The sequence below is a fragment of the Eretmochelys imbricata genome, chromosome 14, assembly GCF_965152235.1.
Source record: "Eretmochelys imbricata isolate rEreImb1 chromosome 14, rEreImb1.hap1, whole genome shotgun sequence".
Taxonomy (NCBI): Eukaryota; Metazoa; Chordata; order Testudines; family Cheloniidae; genus Eretmochelys; species Eretmochelys imbricata.
The window spans coordinates 26,566,242-26,586,100 of NC_135585.1; the positions used below are offsets into that span (position 1 = coordinate 26,566,242).

General features: G+C 48.9%; 1 protein-coding gene across 2 annotated transcripts in view; it reads left to right on the plus strand.

Annotated features, from left to right (window-relative positions):
• The window catches only part of GAS7 (growth arrest specific 7), a 216,901-nt gene that overhangs the window by 183,171 nt on the left and 13,871 nt on the right, over positions 1–19,859 (plus strand). For both annotated transcript variants that reach the window (XM_077833933.1, XM_077833934.1), the window contains exons 9-11: positions 2,284–2,362; positions 3,622–3,750; positions 9,120–9,243. In XM_077833933.1, the coding sequence (XP_077690059.1) occupies positions 2,284–2,362; positions 3,622–3,750; positions 9,120–9,243 (332 nt within the window). The remainder of the gene's footprint in view (positions 1–2,283; positions 2,363–3,621; positions 3,751–9,119; positions 9,244–19,859) is intronic.

Sequence of the window (19,859 nt, forward strand, 5' to 3'; positions counted from 1 at the left end):
TCCTTGAAATACAGCCAGCTCTCCTGGACTCCTTTCCCCTTCATGTTAGTCCCCCAGGGGATCCTGGCCATCTGTTCCCTGAGGGAGTCGAAGTCTGCTTTCCTGAAGTCCAGGGTCCGTATCCTGCTGCTTACCTTTCTTCCCTGCGTCAGGATCCTGAACTCAACCAACTCATGGTCACTGCCTCCCAGATTCCCATCCACTTTTGCTTCCCCCACTAATTCTTCCTGGTTTGTGAGCAGCAGGTCAAGAAAAGCGTCCCCCCTAGTTGGCTCCTCTAGCACTTGCGCCAGGAAATTGTCCCCTACGCTTTCCAAAAACTTCCTGGAATGTCTATGCACTGCTGTATTGCTCTCCCAGCAGATATCAGGAAAATTAAAGTCACCCATGAGAATCAGGGCATGCGATCTAGTAGCTTCCGTGAGCTGCCGGAAGAAAGCCTCATCTACCTCATCCCCCTGGTCCGGTGGTCTATAGCAGACTCCCACCACTACATCACTCTTGTTGCACACACTTCTAAACTTAATCCAGAGACACTCAGGTTTTTCTACAGTTTCGTACCGGAGCTCTGAGCAGTCATACTGCTCCCTTACATACAGTGCTACTCCCCCGCCTTTTCTGCCCTGCCTGTCCTTCCTGAACAGTTTATAACCATCCATGACAGTACTCCAGTCATGTGAGTTATCCCACCAAGTCTCTGTTATTCCAATCACGTCATAGTTCCTTGACATCACCAGGACCTCCAGTTCTCCCTGCTTGTTTCCAAGGCTTTGCACAGACATGTCTTGCACAGACATCTCATATAACTTGGGTGCCATTGCATCCCTCACAAGGCCTTTAGTCCAGTTCTTCTAGTGTCTGTCTAATGGCTGATTTCTCACGGTAGGTCCTTGGCTGACCTGTCATACTCTAATGCCTGCTTTCTCTTATTGTTGGCCATCTCTTCTCAGCCATATCTCCATCGTCTGGCTTCAGCATGTCTCCCCTCATTGGTAGCAAGGTTTCGGTCCTTTCTCCCATCAGTGCCTGTGATGCACTGTTTGGCACCCCTGTGATGGGGTATTCCTGTGTGCCAAAAATGCTAATGAGGAATGCTAACCAGAAGAAACAACCTTGGGTAAAAGTCTTAGCTATTTGCACAGCTGATTCCACATTACCAGTTCTCTGTGGTTATGCTGGGGAGGAGGTGTGGTTGTCAAACTCCCATTTGCCTGCAAATTCCCTGAAATTTTCTGAGGCAAATTGGGGTCTGTTAGTGAATGCAGCATCCAGAATGCCGAAGTGCCAGTCACTGACTTGCTTCTTGTATCAGGCAGGGCACTGACATCCCAAAAGTTTAAGTAGTATCCCTTGTAATCAAGTACTGCTTTTCATTGAATATGTAAGTTCACTCTCACCTTTCCCATGGTGGGGCGGGCAGTTCATGTGGTAACAGTCTCTTTCGGCTGGTGGTTATGACACCCTTCTTTCAAGGAGCAGAGTTGTGTATTCATTCCTGGCTGGTAAACACTCTCTTGAGTCCATCTCAGAGAGCTGTCAATGCCCGGATGTGAGGCATGAATTTCTTGCACAGTATCCTATGTAATGAGGCAGCGACAACAGCTCTCTGGCCTCAAAATATGATTCCATCTTGCATACTCAGTTCATCGTTAATTTGAAAATATTAATCTGCTCCTACCATTACTTGGCTTTTTGCCTTCTGGGCACTCTGCTACTGTTGCTCTCTTGACTGCCTGTAATTGGAGGTCCCTTTCCATAGCCTCTTTCATTTCCATCATTTTCACTGTGGAAAGGGGACACTGTGCACTTCAGTGGTTTGCCTGGAGATGTGACAATGTTTTCAGCAGCAGGTGTCTTTAAGACAGAACTGAGGGCTATGAAGCAGACACGTAGCTAAACCACTTTTGTACACAGGGTTTCAGAGGTCTGCAGGCTCAGGGATTCTAAACATTGTGGATGGTAGAAGGTTTTAATGACTATACTTTTTCCATTAGCTAATGTGAGGGAATTCTATTGGGAGGGGGCTGTCCAGGTCTTTGTGTCTGAGATGTGAGAGGTGTGAAGTGGTACTACTGTCTTCATGCTGAGGGGACAGCAGTCTGATTGATTAAGCTGTAGTAGCTGGATGGTGCATACATCAGTATGTTGAATATGATACAATGAAGGGCTGATAACAATATACACTGCACAAACGAAAGGTTGTCTCATGAATTCCGGTGGGGGCTATGCATGGCTACAACACTCGGATCAGGGCACTGACCAGTGATGCATTGTGTTTTTCAGCACCCTAGGAGAGGCCTGGGCCCAGCTGAAGAAAAGTCTGGCGGATGAGGCAGAGGTTCATCTCAAATTTTCCTCTAAGGTAATCTGCAAGCTCCTCTGTTCACACAGAGCATTCTCCAGGAGTTTGGTAGTGGTCCAGCCTTTGGGGGATATTAATAAGGAAAATATGAACATACATAGGTAGTCCAAATGGCAAAATCTGAGAGCACTAAGGAAATATGTGTGTTTGCCTTTTCTCTCTGCAAACACTGTTCTAACCCGTTAGACCCCACTCTGTTGCCAAAGCTGGGAACAGAACATAAGAGTCAGATGGGGGAATATTATTATTATCACTCTGTCCTACAGAGAGGGACGCTGACACCAAAAGGCAAAGGGGACCGATAGCCTTGGGGGTAGCAGCAGATTTCAAACTCACAGGCCAGTGCGTGGCCAGCTCATGTGCAGGGTTATTGGGGTGGGGGGGGGGGCAAGACACCTCCTGCCTCTTGCACACCTGGTGAGAGGGCTAGAAAACACTGCAGGCCATTTGCTAAGTGGAGCACACAGCCACCTCTGTCCAAGTATGTTGACAGTATGCGATTTCCCAAAGCAAAGGGAAGGAGGCAGAGCCATAGTCCCACTCCCTCCCTCCCTCCCACTCACTGTCGTCCGAGGCCACCTGCAGTGCGGGATGCACTGACCGCCTGTGTGGTCCCCAGCTCAGTGGAGAACTCAGGGTGTGAGTGTGATGCCTGCGCTGCGCCTGGGAGAGGCAGCTTCCTGCCACCTTCGAGCTGGAGTGGGGACCGGGACAGTCTTGTGGTAAGGCACAGGAGGTTTGGGTTTAATTCCTGGTCCTGCCACTGGCTCCCTGGGTCACTTGGTGTAAGTCACTCACTCTTTCTGGGCCTCAGTTCCCATCAGAAAATGGGGATAACAGCACTGTCCCCCCAGGGCATGGGCTGGGGAAATTCATTAACTGTGTAGGAGGCACTGTGACGGTGGCTGTTACAAGTATCTCTGTAGGAGATTAAAGGTTTCAGGCTTTCTGATGAGAGAGGATAGCAAGAGCCTAAGAATCTTGTGACCTTTGAGAAATTCCTCCTACGTTCCCTTAACTGACAGGCTGGGGTGGAGGCAGCTTTGCTCCAGGCTTTCTTTGGGAAGGGAAAGATCCCTAGCCCGTTCTGCCATCATGTTGCTAAAATTGCATCTCTGGCTAAGTATGAGCACTGCATTCTCGTCCATTGTGAACAAGCCTTCCAGGAGAAACAGCTAACTGCATCCAGCCATGTTATGCTCCCGATCAGTGCTTGGCTGTTATCACTTCCCAATGCCCCTTTCTGTTGTCATTCCCAGCTCCAGAGTGAGGTGGAGAAACCACTGCTCAACTTCAGAGAGAACTTTAAGAAAGACATGAAGAAATATGACCATCACATTGCAGATTTACGGAAGCAGCTGGCTAGTCGCTACACAGCAGTAGAAAAGGTAAGAACAGAGAATGAAGCAGAGTGAGCTTTGGTGGGATAATCTCTGGGACACAAGAAAAAACTCATGGAATGCTTCTCTTCAGCTTCTAACTACACAGGAGAGGACTCTGCCAGAGGCGGAGTGTGATCTGCTGTGCTAAACTCCTAAAGTCTTGTTCTGTTCTGGTGATTCATAGGAAACCAGGGAGGCAGTGTCATGTCTGGAGATATTTGTGTTACATTGAATTATGTCTCTAACCCAACCCTTCTCACTCTCTAAGTTAATATATTGCTATGGCATTAGGTGAAAATATCCATCTTGATGCATGCTTTGCAGTCACATTAGCCAGACAGGGCCTGGCAGGGATGTCAATCTAACATGGGTTACCTAAGGTCACCAGCAAAGCCTCTGCCAGTTGTACACACACCTTCAGCAGACAGCTGAGGTCATGCCCCGTCCCCTGTTCTGCATTCCACCCCTTCTCCTGACTGACTCTCTGACTGGAGAAAGGGCAGGAAAAGCCAGGTGCCAGCACTGTTTGTGTCCTGTATGAAGCCAAAACACAATACTGCTGAATGATCCAGGTGTTGGTTGTTAAGTCCCCGCAGAGCATTCTCAGGAACCAAACTATATGCTGGAGTGCACATTACATGGCCTTCCCAGACGGCCAGGGACACAGCACATGGAAAACTGTCAGTCTGCACGGCTTACATGGAAAGCACTTTCCCCAGCTGTGCTAAGTTCTTTAGACTCGTATCTGAAGCAAACATTATCCAACCATTTATCCAGAGGGATAATTAAATCAATGGATTAGAAAACAAATGCAGAACCCCTGGGTGGCATCTGCTCAGCATGACACAGACAAAGCAGGTAGCCCTCTGCCAGGCTCCATTTCTATCAGCTTCAATGCCCTCTTATGGCCTGGCCAGCTAAGCCCAACACCAAATATTCCTCCCTCAAAATCTTTCAAAGCTGCAAAATTAACCCACCAGTAATTGCCTGTGAAGTCGATGTAGAGAGCCATTATTCCAGGGCTGGGATGTCTGTGTGTAACTCAACACATACACAAAAAGCAGCCTCCAAATTAGGTCAAAATCTCCAATATGTTACCGGAGGCAAGGGAGTGTTGGCCTGATTTTTAACTAAAGAGGCAACAGCTTGTGCCAAACATGTCTACCTTGTGTGTTTAGGTAACCTCAGCAACTGTGCGTACAGATAGGGTAAATGTATTCACAGGTGGCTAACATGATAATGTGTGTGTACAGTTTCCTCACCTGCATGTACAGCAGAAGTAATTACTGGTATACTCTCAAATTAGGTCCATTAACATGATGGAACCATTTAAATCAAGGTGATTGATTTAAATAATTATTTAAAGCACTTGATTGTTTTTAAAAAAATTGTTAATTTAAATCAGATTAAGGCTTTGGAAAAACTAATTTAAAATTTTGTTACTGCAATTTCAGATTAAAATGTTTTAAAAAATAAAAAGAAAACAGAAAAAAACGCTGAAATTCTATAACAATCAGAAAACTAAAGAAAAGTTCAAGACATCCACATTCACAATTGAAGCCTATAAAATAAGAACACAGTAGAGAACAAGCACCATGCAAATAAAAAAATCTGACCAACATATTAAAAATAGGGATTTGGATTTAAAAATCAGTTTTTAATCATGATTTTTAACCACCCTGGTCTTAAATGCTTAGACTCTGAAGAGCCCTTTTCTAGAGTAGGTGAACTGAGCTCTTTTTTGCTTGCTGTTCAAGGTATACTTTTTCTTTCCTGGCTGTCTATCTTTATATTTTACCTCTACTACACAGAAACAGGCTGATATAAAGCACTCTGTAGATTAAACTAATTCTGAATTGCACTGTGAAAGCCTTTTTGTATATGAATTCATTTGGCACATTGAAGGAGCCCTGTTCTCCAACAATTTTTTTTTATTCCCAATGGACAGTATTGCAAGGGCCGAGTGTCTGGCTTGCTCCGTTGGTGACTGGAGATGATTCATATTTTTGGACTATCTGCACTGCTTTCATCATTGTAGTGTCAATGCCTCACAATCATTCATGAATTTTATCCTCACAACACTGCTGTGGTGCAGGAAAATGCTATCCCTGCTTTTACAGAAGGGAACTGAAGCACAGAATAGATTGAGGAACTTGCCTAAGGTCACCCAGGAAGCCTGTGGCTGAGCCAGGAATTGAAAGCAGATTCCCTGCATCTCCGTGCAGTACCCTAGCCACTGGACCTCCCTTCCTGTAATTACTCTCACGCATTGCAAGAGGCGAGGGCATGGGCAAGAAGCTGTGGCACACACCCCAAGCCTTATACTTACATGTCACAGGAATGTAGGCATTGCCAGGCTGCATGAGACCTGAGGACCATCTAGTCCAGGATCCTGTCTCTGATAGTGGCCAGCAGCTGCCACTGCCTAGGAAAGTGCCAGAACCCTGCATAGCAGTTGTGGGGCAATGACTCCCCATGAAAGTCTCCTCTTAGCCCCTCATACGCAGCGCCTGGTAGCAGGAGGGTTTGTATTCCTTTCAACATTCTCCCTTTTTAGTATTTACTATGATAATTCTGGATATTTTTGTATTACAAAAAATGTCCAATCCCCCTTTGAATCTTGGTAAGTTCTGGGCCTCGGTGACATCCAGTGGCAGTGAGTTCCACAGGCTGATGACACATTTTGTGAAAAAGTATTTTCTTTTATCAGTTTTGAATTTCCACCTTTTAATTTCACCTGTTCTTGTGCCCCAAGACAGGAAGAATAGACCCATGGCTTCTTCCTTCCTCCTGGAGTTCCCCATCTCCCTTCAAGCCCCAGACCTGACCCAGATCACCAGTTTCTCTTCAGGGTTTCCCTTCATCACAGGGAAACCCCTTGCACCCTGGGCCACCTGATTTCAGTTTGCCAGTGTGTCTGCACTATGTGGGGAGGGCAGCAGTCCTTCCTCTGATGACACTAGTGCACATCTGTCAAATTGGGGGTGGCAGTGTCCCCCCCCTTAGCAGCTGCTGGAGGTGGGGATCCCAACCAGCCACCCCCAGAAGGTAACAGGAACAAAGTGGAGAAGACTTTGTGTCCCTAACATAAGACCCCTGGGTAAGGGCGCAGCAATTAGGACTGTCAAATGAATCTGGTGTTTAATATCGCTAACCCTTATAACATGAGGCCTCACTACTTCGGACTAAAGCTGAGCAATAATCAATTCTTCCGTTTGTTGGTCAAACCAAAAACCCAATCCCAGTACATTTCAGATCAACCCAAAATGAAAATTCTTTGGTTTTCTCAGTGAAACAAACATTTTGGGTCATATGAATGTATTGCTTAGATTTTAGGCATTTTAAACCACTTTTTCTATTAAAAGCAAATGAAATTTGAAATGCCATTCACAAAGCCTCTAAAGGAAGAGGTACCCCCCACTCCAGATCCTATAGCCCGGTGATTAGGGCTCTTGCTTTTAAACTGCAAGGCTTAAGGTCATAGTCCTGCTCTACATCAGCCACAGGGGACTTGAACTTGGGTTTCTAGTATTACAGCCAAGGGCCCCATCCACTGAGCTGTCCGATATTCTGAGGCTGTGGGGGTGGGCTCTCCTGCTGAAGCTGTAGCACTTTGTATAAATATTAAATATTTATTGAGCCAGAGAAAAAGCAGACGAGTGGCTCTGTAAGCCTGGTGATCTGGGGGCTATGTGGACTCCGGTCCCTGCTGCAATACATATTTGATTAGTTATGTAGAATGGAACAGCTTCAAGAGGAAATTGAGAGACCCACCCCCCAAGGACTCAAGAGTCCAGTGCTTAGGGCACTCACCTGCAATATGTGAAACCCAATTGTTGTACTCACTAGTGTTGGGGCTTATTCCTTCACCCACTTACTTCCCTGGTCCTTCTCGCAAGAACAGAGAGCAACAATACCCAAAGTCCAAAGGTGCAAACAATTCAATGTTTATTGGGGTGAACTTCCAGCAAGCATGATTCTAGTTTCCTTCCTTAGTGTCCCCCTTCCCAGCTCTGACACCACAGAGCCTTACACCTGTGTCCTTGTTCCCATTCCTGCCCTTAGCCAAACATGATTCCAGTTTCCTTACCCCCATTCCCTGTTCCCATTTTCCCCATACACACCCACCCACTCACTTCCTGATTGACTGCAGACTATAGAGTAAAACTTGAGTTCTGCTTAGCTATACCTTAACCAATCATTTTCCTGAAATTTAACTAACCAATCCTAACATATTGTAACATGATTATGTAACCAATTATATCCCACCACCTTAATTAGTTTACACCCAGCAAAATTAATTATACAGCAGACAGAAACAATCACAGAACCAGACAGAGATTATACAGACAAACAATAGCAAAGTGGGAACTATAATGACAAAACAATACAGAAGTGAGGATTTCACATCGCAGCTATTGATAAGTGAGTTCTTGAGAGACAGGATGCTATCAAACTAAGTTTCCTTTTACATCTTCTAGGCACTTCCCTTTCTCCGGAGGCGATAGGCATTATCAGGACAGAATTGTATTCCTAACAGCCCAATAGCACCTTCTTTCAATGTGACTAGTTTGGAATGTGAGGATGTGACCGTTCGCTTCCCAGCTTATGGCTGCCTCTGTTGCTTAGCCAAAGGCCTTAGCTTAAGAACCGGGCCTCGGACTGTCACAGTAAGAGAAGGACCTTACACTGGCAGACAGTGATTTTGATTCTTTCTTTTATACCTCTAACTAGCCAAGTGATAAGAATACACCTAAATTCTTAGAGTAGAGGCCTTTACCGACAGGCCTGCATATCTATATCCTAACAACTAGTAGCTGCAGCTGATTTAAAACTACATTTTTGGCAAGTAAATGATTCATCCAGGAAATTTCACCCAGCGCTAATGGGTCATTAACTACAGGGTAACACCCGGGTTCTTGTAAGTTGTCATTTCTTCTCATGAAATTGCCTGGCCAGGTCCCCAGTGTGGCTTGTCAAGCAGACCACAGAGCCATCAAGAGCAGACCTAAGAAGGGCTCTGTGCCGCTTGGTGCATGATCACCTGTGCAGGTTGCATTGTCATTGCCATAGAGTGTTTTCAATCTAAGTCAGGAGGGACGATTCCCTCAGCTTTTCACTTGGCTTCTTGGTTTGCAAAAGAGAGTTGTCTGTACTCAAACCTAATCACTGCTGAGACAGGCTGGCTGAAGCTGATGAGACACTTTAAAGGACACTTTGGGTGACATAAAATGTCCCCAGCATGCACATCACTACAGGGTACCTACTTGCTGTACTGGGATGATTTCATTTGGGAAGAGATGGACTCTATAGACATCATGAGGCAGCTGGAAGTTCTTCTGTAAGGCATGTCTGGTGTGCTTTGTTTATTCAAGGCCCGGAAAGCCCTGACAGAGAGGCAGAAGGATCTGGAAATGAAAACCCAGCAGTTGGAGATAAAGCTCAGCAACAAGACAGAAGAGGAGATCAAGAAAGCGAGGCGGAAATCCACTCAGGCTGGTGAGTGGGTGAGGCTTGAGGTTCATATCTGGTAAACTGAATTAGGGAAGCCAGAGAGGAGTATGTTGCAGTAGATAGGGTGCAAAGGGGGCCAGAATGAGGGATGAGGCTGTCAGGATGGGAAGAAAAAGATGTTCCTGGTGAGGTGTTGAGGAAGCAGCAGCAGAATTTGCAGTATGGGGGAAGGAAAAGGGAGGAGGGAAAAGTAACCACCAGATTGTGGGTCTGAGTGGTGTGGAGGATGGGGATGTTGTCAACAATGATAGAGAAGGGGGGATCTGGTGAAGGTTTGGGAAGGAAGAGAAGGAGCTTGATTTTGGCTGTGTTAAGCTTAACGGATGACAAGACATCCAAGAGGCAATATCAGCGAGACAGGCCAAACTAGGAAATTGGATGGAAGGAGAAACGTCAGTGGTGGAAAGAGAGATTTGTGAGTCAGCAGCATAGAACTGATACCTGAACCCAGTAAGCTGTTGAGAGACAGGGAGTCAAGTGAGACAAGCAGGGAGCAAAGGGCACAGCATTGGTATTCCCCACTGACACGGCGGAGGAGGACCCACAGGAAGGGAAATGGAAGAAACTATCAGAGAGGCAGGAGGGAAACCAGGAGAGGATGTTATTTTGAAAAGCTGGGAGGAAAAGATCTCTGCAAGAAGAGGATGGCTGACAGAGTGAAAAGCAGCAGAGGTGGGCAAAAATGGAGTAAAGACCCTTAGGTGTGGCCAGAAAGAGGTCACTGGGGACCTCAGTGAGAGTGGTGTGGGTAGAAAGAAGAGGGCCCAACATGTCTTAGATTGGATTTACAAATCTATTGAAAGGCAATTTGACATATGATTTCTATCCCACTCCTTCCAATTAGTCAGTGATGGAGCTGGCAGCAAAACCCCTAGTTAAAGTTGGCCAATACTTTCTACTATAAGACCCTTATAACTTCAACAAACTTTAACTGTTCTGGGTAAAATTCCCCATGCGTGGTGTCTGCCTTATGCTGAAGTTTTTTGGAAAGTTCCAACAAAACTGGTCCAGCCATTTCCAAGAACAGGGTGTTGGGAAAATATATTGTTTTGCCAATGGTTGCCAAATGTGTTTTTTCCAACATTCCCTACTACCCTGTCACTGAGAAGCTCTAATGCCTGTGTGCTTTGCTCCCAACCTTACTGATGACCCATCTGCAGGTTGATGTGCGTGAGGCTTGTGGGTTGCTGGCAGGCTGAGGTCAGAGCTCTGGACCTAAGTTGCACAGGCACAAGACACCCAGGGTCACAAGGCTGATAGTGACCGAACAACCTCCTCTAAGCAGATTTTGAATGGGACCCAATCATGCGTACCAGATCAAGCCCCACCGGTACCTTCCGGCAGGTATCTTCACCTGGTTCATGGATTGCAGTAGAACTTAGGCAGGAGACAGGCAGAAGTGGACATACCCCAGTGCAGAAATGTAGGCAGCTAGGGAACTGTTACAGCGAAAAGTTAGGTGCCAAGTGAATTTAACACCTGCAGCATTCAGTGGCAGCCAAGAAGGGGTTTAGTGGACTCAGTGGTGCCTAACACTATGACTTAGGCACCTAAATCTGAGTCTTAGGCACCTAAGTACCTTTGAGTATGTGGGCCTTATTCTTCATAGCTTTCACAATTGCTGGCCTTTACAAAACTATGAATATGTTGGTTGATTCTGTCCACTAGGTGGCAGGAGAGAGCCTTGGGATTGTCCACTTGAGACAACACATGATCTGAGAACATCATCAAAACAATGGTTTTTTTTATATAATAGTTTATTTTTGCCTGTCTGTAAATCAAGCAGCTCCTCTGGCTCCTGGTGGAGTTGATAAGGAGCACAGAGGCAGCAGCAGAAGCTGTCCACAGACAGCCTTGCAAGGGATGTGGCTGCATCTTCTAAAACTTCCATAAATCGCTGACTTTTGTGCTCAAAATAGCTGGCAGTGATGCAGGTACTGCATGCTCCACTCTCTGCAGATTGGCCATATGTTCTGAGTGAAACACTGGGGGACTGCTATGGTGTGTAACTGGGAACTGTTTAGCTAGGGAGGTCTGTGAGAATCGGGCCCCCCCTCACACACTTTCAACTTGTCAGAGTGACAAACAGGGGAACTGTACAGAAAAGGACAGGGTGGAGGCAAGCTGTATTCATCCCTCTGTGACCTCTCGTTGCTCTATCCTCATCCCAGTCTAGTCCTACCCACTCCCCTCAAATCTAGACCTTCCCTGTTCCCTGCCCACATTCCCCGCCTGCCAGTCCACCCTCCCCCTCATTTACAAGTGCAGTTATGCCAACTCTCCCGAATTAAGTCTGAGGGACACGATTTCTAAGTAAAATTAAGCCCGACTCCTGTTCTCACGAGAGAACTCGAGGATTTTTTTTTCAGCTGCTGTCAGTTCGCCCTGGGTGGCCGAGGGCTCCCGCTGGCAGTCAGCCTGGGGGACGACAGTGGGAGCCACAGCCACCCAGGGCTGGCCTCTTCGCAGGGCCGGCTGACTGTAGCAGCCCCGCCATGCCGCAAGGAGAGCCTCCAACTGTCAGCCAGCCCTGGTCGGCTGGTGCTCCTGATGTCAGCCCCAGTCCCGTGGGGGCCAGGGCTGCTACTCTCAGCCTGGGAAGTGGGAGAGGGGATCCCACTGCAGCCCTCCTAGGCTTGGGGTGAGTGAAGAACCCTAAGGGAAGCAGAGGTGAGTCTGGAAGGGCTAAACTATGACCTGGGGGCTGAAGGGTGTGTGTGAAGTGACGAGGGTGGTGGCTGAGGGGTTTGGGGTGCAAGAGCGGGCTCTGGGTTGGGGTGGGGGGGTGGGGGCGGGGATGAAGGGTTTGGGGTTCAGGAGGGGGCTCAGGGCTGGGACAGGGAGTTGTGGTGGCGGGGGTGCAGGCTGTGGGAGGGAATTTTGGTGCAGGAAGGGACTCCGGGCTGTGGCAGGGAGTTGGGGTGCGGGAGGAGGTTTGGGTTGCGGGGCCTCTGCGGCGCCACCCCTACAGCTCCTATTGGTCGTGGTTCCCAGCCAATGGGAGCTGCAGAGCTGGCACTTGGGGCAGGGGCAGCATGCGGAGCCTCCCTGGTGGCCCTTATGCCTAGGGGTTGCCAGGATCTGGCAGCCACTTCTAGTAGCCACGCAGAGCCAGGGCAGGCAGGGAGCCTGCCTTAGCCCCTGGCCCCCGCTACCGACTGGACTTTTAGGGGATGCCTGGCACACCTATCTCCCCCATGCTGAGAACCCCCCACCCAACCACACCTCAGCTCTGAACCCCCCACCCAAACTCTGAACGCAGCCACACACTCACACGCTATTGCCTGCGTACACACATGCACCCACCAGGCTCGGGGCTCTTCCCCTGTTCCCTGGCACCCACCACCAGACTCCGAAGCCCCCTGCTCCTGCTGGATCTGGCAGACCGGGAGAACAGGCCGCAGGGGACGTGTGCACATGATCTGGAGTTGCCCCACAGAAGCCTGAGGTCCCTACTCTGTGCTGTCTCTTCCTGGGATCTGTGCTGCAGGGCCAGGAGCCCCGCTGGCAGCCAGCTGTGCTGCAGTGTGGCAGCCACTCCACAAGGCATGCAGTGCAGCTGGCAGGGAGGGGCTAGTGAGCAGGGGCGGCTCTACCAATTTTGCCGCCCCAAGCAGTCGCCACTGAATTGCTGCCGTGCCTGGAAGAGCGGCGGAGCTGCTGCCGAATTGCCGCCGCGGGACACGGACTGCCGCCCCATTCTCAATGCCGCCCCAGGCACCTGCTTAGAAAGCTGGTGCCTTGAGCCGGCCCTGCTAGTGAGGGGGCTTCATCACAGTGACCCCCCACCCCTAATGAATAGCTTAATCCTGGAAGCAGATTTACGCTTTCAAAGAAATCTCTGGGCCTCAGCCCGTCTAACCTAACCCAGGGTTTTCCTGGTGCTCAGCCCCAAGGTGTCTGAGAGAGCCAAATCCCGAGAGGTGCTAAGTGCTTCCAGCGCAGGCGGGGCTCCGCTGCCTTCGCAGAAACCGCAGTTAGTGCAAGTAAAATCCATAGTCTGGAGGTAGCTAGCTAATGGGCCCTGGAATGCTGCTCCGTTGCCAAGGCTCTAGACATTGTCTGAGACAGAGCACAAGGAAAATGGAGCCTGGAATACATAGAATGCAGCTTATTCATTGCTGTGTATAATAATAACTCAGTGCTCGCCCCAGGCTCTGTGTCCTTTGATGTGTCACAGCAAGAAATGAGATGGAAACTCATATAATAACTTGTTTACGAGCTGCCCATCTTACCCTGAAAATTACAGCTACAGCTGCCTGCCAACAAGCAAAATAGCATTGCCTTTCATCAGTCTTCTCTCCAAATGCGAGGGGAAAATACAGCTCTTACAGTACATGCAGAAGGCCAAAAATCCAGGCTCTTGTGGAGCAGGGGGAAGGGAATTCCAGAGGCTAGCGTATTCATAAAGAACATGCTGCCCCTGCCCTGGGAGCTCCACTGCTTACAGCCAGCAGTTTGGCCCAGGGAGAGGTGGTCTTCCAGTCTCCAAACCTGAGAGTGCTTTGAAGGTCCAAATGGACACTTTGATCTGCACTTGGAACCTGCTAGGCAGACAGTGCAGCTTCCAAAGCACGTTGGTAAAGGCACTCCCTAACAAGCAGGCCGCTGTATTTCTGCACAAGCTTCATCTTCCAGGCAGTCACACATGTGATGGTCCCCATGCAGAGTGTATTAGAGTAGTCTAGTCTTGCAATCTTAAAGGGGCAGGATGGTCTGGTGGTTAGGACACTAGCTGTGGGCTGGGGAGACCAGGTTCAGTTCCCTGCTGTGTCACACACTCCCTGTGTGACTTCGGGCTAGTCACCTAGCCTCTCGGGCTGCAGTTCCTGCTCTCTGAAATGGTGGGAATTGCACTGCCCTCCCTCAGGAGAGTTGTGCAGCTACCTTCATCACAGACTGTGAGGTGCTTAGGTGCCATGCTGATAAGTGACAAAGAGGTGGATAAGTGTTGCAAGGTCTGCATGTGAAAGGAAAGAGTTGACCCACTTTAACAGGCACAGGTGGGGGGCTGGGGGGGAAGCACAGTTACTGCTGTGCAAACCTTGAACAGCAATGGCAAATCTGTCCCATAAGTACTCTGAATTGTGAACCTGTATCACACGGAGCAGCTCGGCTCCCTCAGTCACTGGTCCTGAAACAATTCTCATCAGTTCTTTCAGGGTGTTCCCTTAACATTGCCACAACTTGGTTCTCATGCAAACACTGGGTCACTGTACTACTGTTGGGATTGCGTCTGCTACAGACCTGGGGCTGGGTGCCAGCAAAACACTATCATCTGTATTTCTTCACTAAAACACTTAGGAAACTCCTTTCTGTATTTAAGTGGGAGTAGAGGGAGATTGCTGCAGTAGCCCGTCATGCTTCCTATAAGGAATAGTGCAAATACTGTAGCAGTGTTACCAACTAGAAAAGGCAGCTGGGTGGTTGTATTCTAAAATGCCATCAAGGGCTTCGGTGTTTACCTGGTCTCAGTAATTTCCATGTCAAGTGTGCTCAGATCACTAGGAAAATTATCTTGAACTTCCAGGCCTGCCAACTCAATGTGTAGTGACCTTCTTGCAAGTGAGCACACTCTGCGGACCAGGTTAGACCCTAAGTTCTTCTTCAAGTAGGTGCAGACGTGTATTCCACTTAGGTGTGTGTGCACCTAGCATGCCACAGCTGGAGGTTTTGCCTAGCAGTACCTGTAGAGGGGCTGTGCTTGCACCTCGTGGCTGTGGCCCCTCCCATGGCATATGGAGTGCCGCCACCCCGACCCTCCTCAGTTCCTTCTTACTGCCCATGGCTGGACTCAGAGCTCTGTGTGGTTGTAGTCTCATAACCTCACAATTAGTCCTAGCCTAGTTTTATTGTAAAAAGTGAGTGAGTGTTGGTTGTTAAAGTCTGGCTCCATGGTGAGTTCAAACATTGTCCATTGTGTGGAGGAGCAATCCCTAACATTGATCTCCATTCATGGCGCTTGCTTTGTCTCAGTGAGACCCACCTTAAAGAGCGTTGTTCAATCTGCAGATATTTCAAGAAAAGGCTCGGGACCTTCACCTCAAGCGGCACCTGCTCAAACAGGCCATGTGGCCTGATCCAGTACCGAGGCCCTCATCGGGCTGAAGATTGCCCTCTGGCTCTGAGAGCACTGCCACCCATTCAGGGGCAGGCACCTCCCCGAATAGGCGGAGGAGCTGCTCCCCATTGATAGCATCAAGGAAGAGGTCTTGTAAGACCAATTGAGACTTCTCCAGGTCTCGGGCGACCCTTCTGCCTCCCCCAGGAAGATCATGGACCAGCCAGTGGCCGATGCAGGATGGTGCAGGTACCTCTGACCCTTCTCTGGTACCGAGTAGGGAGGTCAGAAACCCTGTACCCCCAACTCCAGTTCCAGCCTCCAGGCATCCGTCTAGTCAGGTACTGATGCTAACAATGCCAGTACCAATTGTATCCACAGCATAAGGTGTACCAGTCAGCTGCAGACCTCCTCTGATTTTTGGTCCTGACCTCATCACTGGTCCAAGACTTTCCTAGGACTGCACCTTCGTTAGCCCTTCCAACTGAGTATGCTGCTGAATCCTTCTATCTCTCAGCACTGCACCCCTCCTGGTAGTTGGGATAAAGCCAGTACCAGAATCATGCAACCATAGAATATCAGGGTTGGAAGAGACCTCAGGAGGTCATCTAGTCCAACCCCCTGCTCAAAACAGGACCAACCCCAATTAAATCATCCCAGCCAGGGCTTTGTCAAGCCGGGCCTTGAAAACCTCTAAGGATGGAGATTCCACCACCTCCCTAGGTGACCCATTCCAGTGCTTCACCACCCTCCTGGTGAAATAGTTTTTCCTAATATCCAACCTAGACCTCCCCCACTGCAACTTGAGACCATTGCTCCTTAATCCAGGATTGACAAAGCCCTGGCTGGGATGGGGATTGGTCCTGCTTTGAGCAGGGGGTTGGACTAGATCATAGAATCATAGAATATCAGGGTTGGAAGGGACCCCAGAAGGTCATCTAGTCCAACCCCCTGCTTGAAGCAGGACCAATTCCCAGTTAAATCATCCCAGCCAGGGCTTTGTCAAGCCTGACCTTAAAAACCTCTAAGGAAGGAGATTCTACCACCTCCCTAGGTAACGCATTCCAGTGTTTCACCACCCTCTTAGTGAAAAAGTTTTTCCTAATATCCAATCTAAACCTCCCCCACTGCAACTTGAGACCATTACTCCTCGTTCTGTCATCTGCTACCATTGAGAACAGTCTAGAGCCATCATCTTTGGAACCCCCTTTCAGGTAGTTGAAAGCAGCTATCAAATCCCCCCTCATTCTTCTCTTCTGCAGGCTAAACAATCCCAGCTCCCTCAGCCTCTCCTCATAAGTCATGTGTTCTAGACCCCTAATCATTTTTGTTGCCCTTCGCTGGACTCTCTCCAATTTATCCACATCCTTCTTGTAGTGTGGGGCCCAAAACTGGACACAGTACTCCAGATGAGGCCTCACCAATGTCGAATAGAGGGGAACGATCACGTCCCTCGATCTGCTCGCTATGCCCCTACTTATACATCCCAAAATGCCATTGGCCTTCTTGGCAACAAGGGCACACTCTTGACTCATATCCAGCTTCTCGTCCACTGTCACCCCTAGGTCCTTTTCCGCAGAACTGCTGCCTAGCCGTTTGGTCCCTAGTCTGTAGCTGTGCATTGGGTTCTTCCGTCCTAAGTGCAGGACCCTGCACTTATCCTTATTGAACCTCATCAGATTTCTTTTGGCCCAATCCTCCAATTTGTCTAGGTCCTTCTGTATCCTATCCCTCCCCTCCAGCGTATCTACCACTCCTCCCAGTTTAGTATCATCCGCAAATTTGCTGAGAGTGCAATCCACACCATCCTCCAGATCATTTATGAAGATAAGATCATTTATGAAGATGACCTCCTGAGGTCCCTTCCAACCCTGATATTCTATGATTCTATGATTCTTCTTGTTCTGTCATATGCTACCACTGAGAACAGCCTAGCTCCATCCTCTTTGGAACCCCCCTTCAGGTAGTTGAAGGCTGCTATCAAATTTCCCACCCCCCACTCTTCTCTTCTGCAGACTAAATATGCCCAGTTCCCTCAGCCTCTCCTCAGAAGTCATGAGCCCTACTCCCTCTGGTATTGTTCCACCCCTGTCAGCGAGATCCCGGGACTCTTCCACATCCATTCCATATAACTCAATGAGCACAGAGGGCTGCTAATGGACGGTTATGGCTCTCAGGATTGCCATGTGCCCCATGAGCTCCTGGCCTGGTGCCTGCTGGCTACTGATGCCATACCCATATCAGTGGCCACCTTGGACCCAGTGGGACACTGCTTGCTCGTGGAGATCTCACTTGTTGTTCCATTCAAAGGTGAGATCACCTGCCAGATCAACAGTGATGGTTACAGATAAGCCGTGATCCCAGGCATCAGCAGGTTTCCTCCCCATAGAGCCTCCGGAGTCCTTCCACCAGGGTGTGTCATCCCAGGAGCAAGATCCATCTTTGGCTCAATCAAGAGCCTTGTCCTCATCTCCAGATAATGCTGTGTTGCCTGGTTCATCCTCCCCTTCCATACCAGAAGACTTTATGCCACATAGCTCAGCATTCAGGCAGGGTTCCTACATAGAACACTCACAAATTGGTGGACAGTCTACAGCCATCTGTCCCTGGGAGAGTTGCCTTCCTGATCAATGACACACTCCTCGAACTGGTAAAAGCCCTCTGGAGCACACTGGCATCTGTACTGCCAGTGGGTAGGTGCATGGAGAAGCACTATTTCATTCCAGTGCAGGGATTTGAGGGGTTTTATTCCCATCCGGCCCTGAATTCTCTCATTGGAATGGTGGTGAATGACAGGGCCTGACAGGTCAGATTCAAATCCACCCCCAAAGACGGAGACTCCAAGCACTTGGACCTTCTGGGAAGGAAAATCTACTCATCCTTGTCCCTACATCTGCGGATCACCAATCAACAAGCCTTGCTATCCAAATACGATTTCCTTAATTGGACAGCTCTGTGCAAATTCGTGGACCAGCTACCTGAGGCCTCAAGTGAGGTTTGCGCATTTGTCACAGAAGGCTGCTTGGTGGCCAAGACATCCCTGCTGTCTGCCCTTGATGTTGCGAACACTTCAGTCAGGATGATGGCCTCTGCAGTCACTATGAGAGAGAGAGAGTTTTCCTGGCTGGAAAACTCTGGAATCACTCCTGATGTCTAGCAAGCCATTGAGGACTTGCCTTTTGGCAGCCGGACCTTGTTCTGCAACCAGATCAATGACCGATTGCACTCATTTAAGGACTCCAGAGTGACCTGGAGGTCCTTGGGGGTGTACACACCATCAACACAGAGGTGCCACTGTGGTACTCAGCAGCAGCAGTATCGCCCACAGGACTGCTTTGTGCATCCCTTCCCCCGAAACACTGGGACTACCCCAGAAAGAGAGATCTCACAAGAGGAAGCAGTTACATTTGGGGTTTGGCGAGGCCCTGCATGCTCCTGTGGTGCCCTTTACATGCCCATTTTGACTCCTTGGTCCAGAGCACTGGTCCAGTTGTTGCTCTTCCCTCTTCTTTCTCCTGCCCCTTTGGGGACAGGGTGGCCCACTTTTACAATGCTTGGGGATCGATTACTTCTGGCAACAGGGTCCTAGACACTATCATATTATGCCATCCAGTTCTTCTCCATCCCTCCTCCCCACTCTCGCTCCCTGTGCCTCTTCAGGGACCGCTCTCATGAGACACTGCTCACTGAGCAGGTCAACTCTCTGCTGGCAATGGGAGCAGTGGAGGAAGTTCCACTTCACAGCCTCTACTCCCAGCACTTCCTGATGCAAAGGTGACCAAATGCAAGGGTGGGATGAGACCCATCCTCAACCTTTGCAGCCTCAATAAATTTATCAAATACGTGAGGTTCCAAATGGTCACTCTGTTGACTATCCTTCCCACATTGTCTCAGATTGGCTGGTTCACTGCTCTGAACCTTCAGGACATGTACTTGTATGTGGTGATTCTGCAGAGCCACAGGAAGCTTCTTCATTTCATTATAGGAGAATGCCACTTTCAGTATATGATTTGCCCATTCAGCCACTCTTCCGATCCCCAAATATTCACCAAATGCCTGACTGTGATTATGGGATATGTTAGGAGGAAAGGAATCCACATCTTCCCATAACTTGATGACTGGCTACTAAGGGGTGTCTCCAGAGAGGAAGTTCTTGCCCACATCAACACCACATTGCATTCGCTCAACCATCTGTGTCTTGGTTTAAACACTGGAAAGTCAACCTGGGCTCCCCCACTAGTCCTGGACTCCTTACAGTGGTGAACGTGCCCATGCAATGTTTGCAAGACTGTTGCCTTTGCTCGGCCTTCTCCAACCAAGTCAGTGGTTATTGATACTCCCCTTCTGGATTGGGGGGGTGCAACTGGATTCGTTGAGGGTGCAGGGCCTGTGGTCGGAATAGGAACCATTGGGCTGTATCAGTGTGCTGGAGCTTTAGGCCATTCCCAAGGCATGCCATGTCTTCTGGGACCCTATCAAACACTCAGTGGCTCACATACTCACCAACAATACCACCATGATGTGCTATGTAAACAAACAA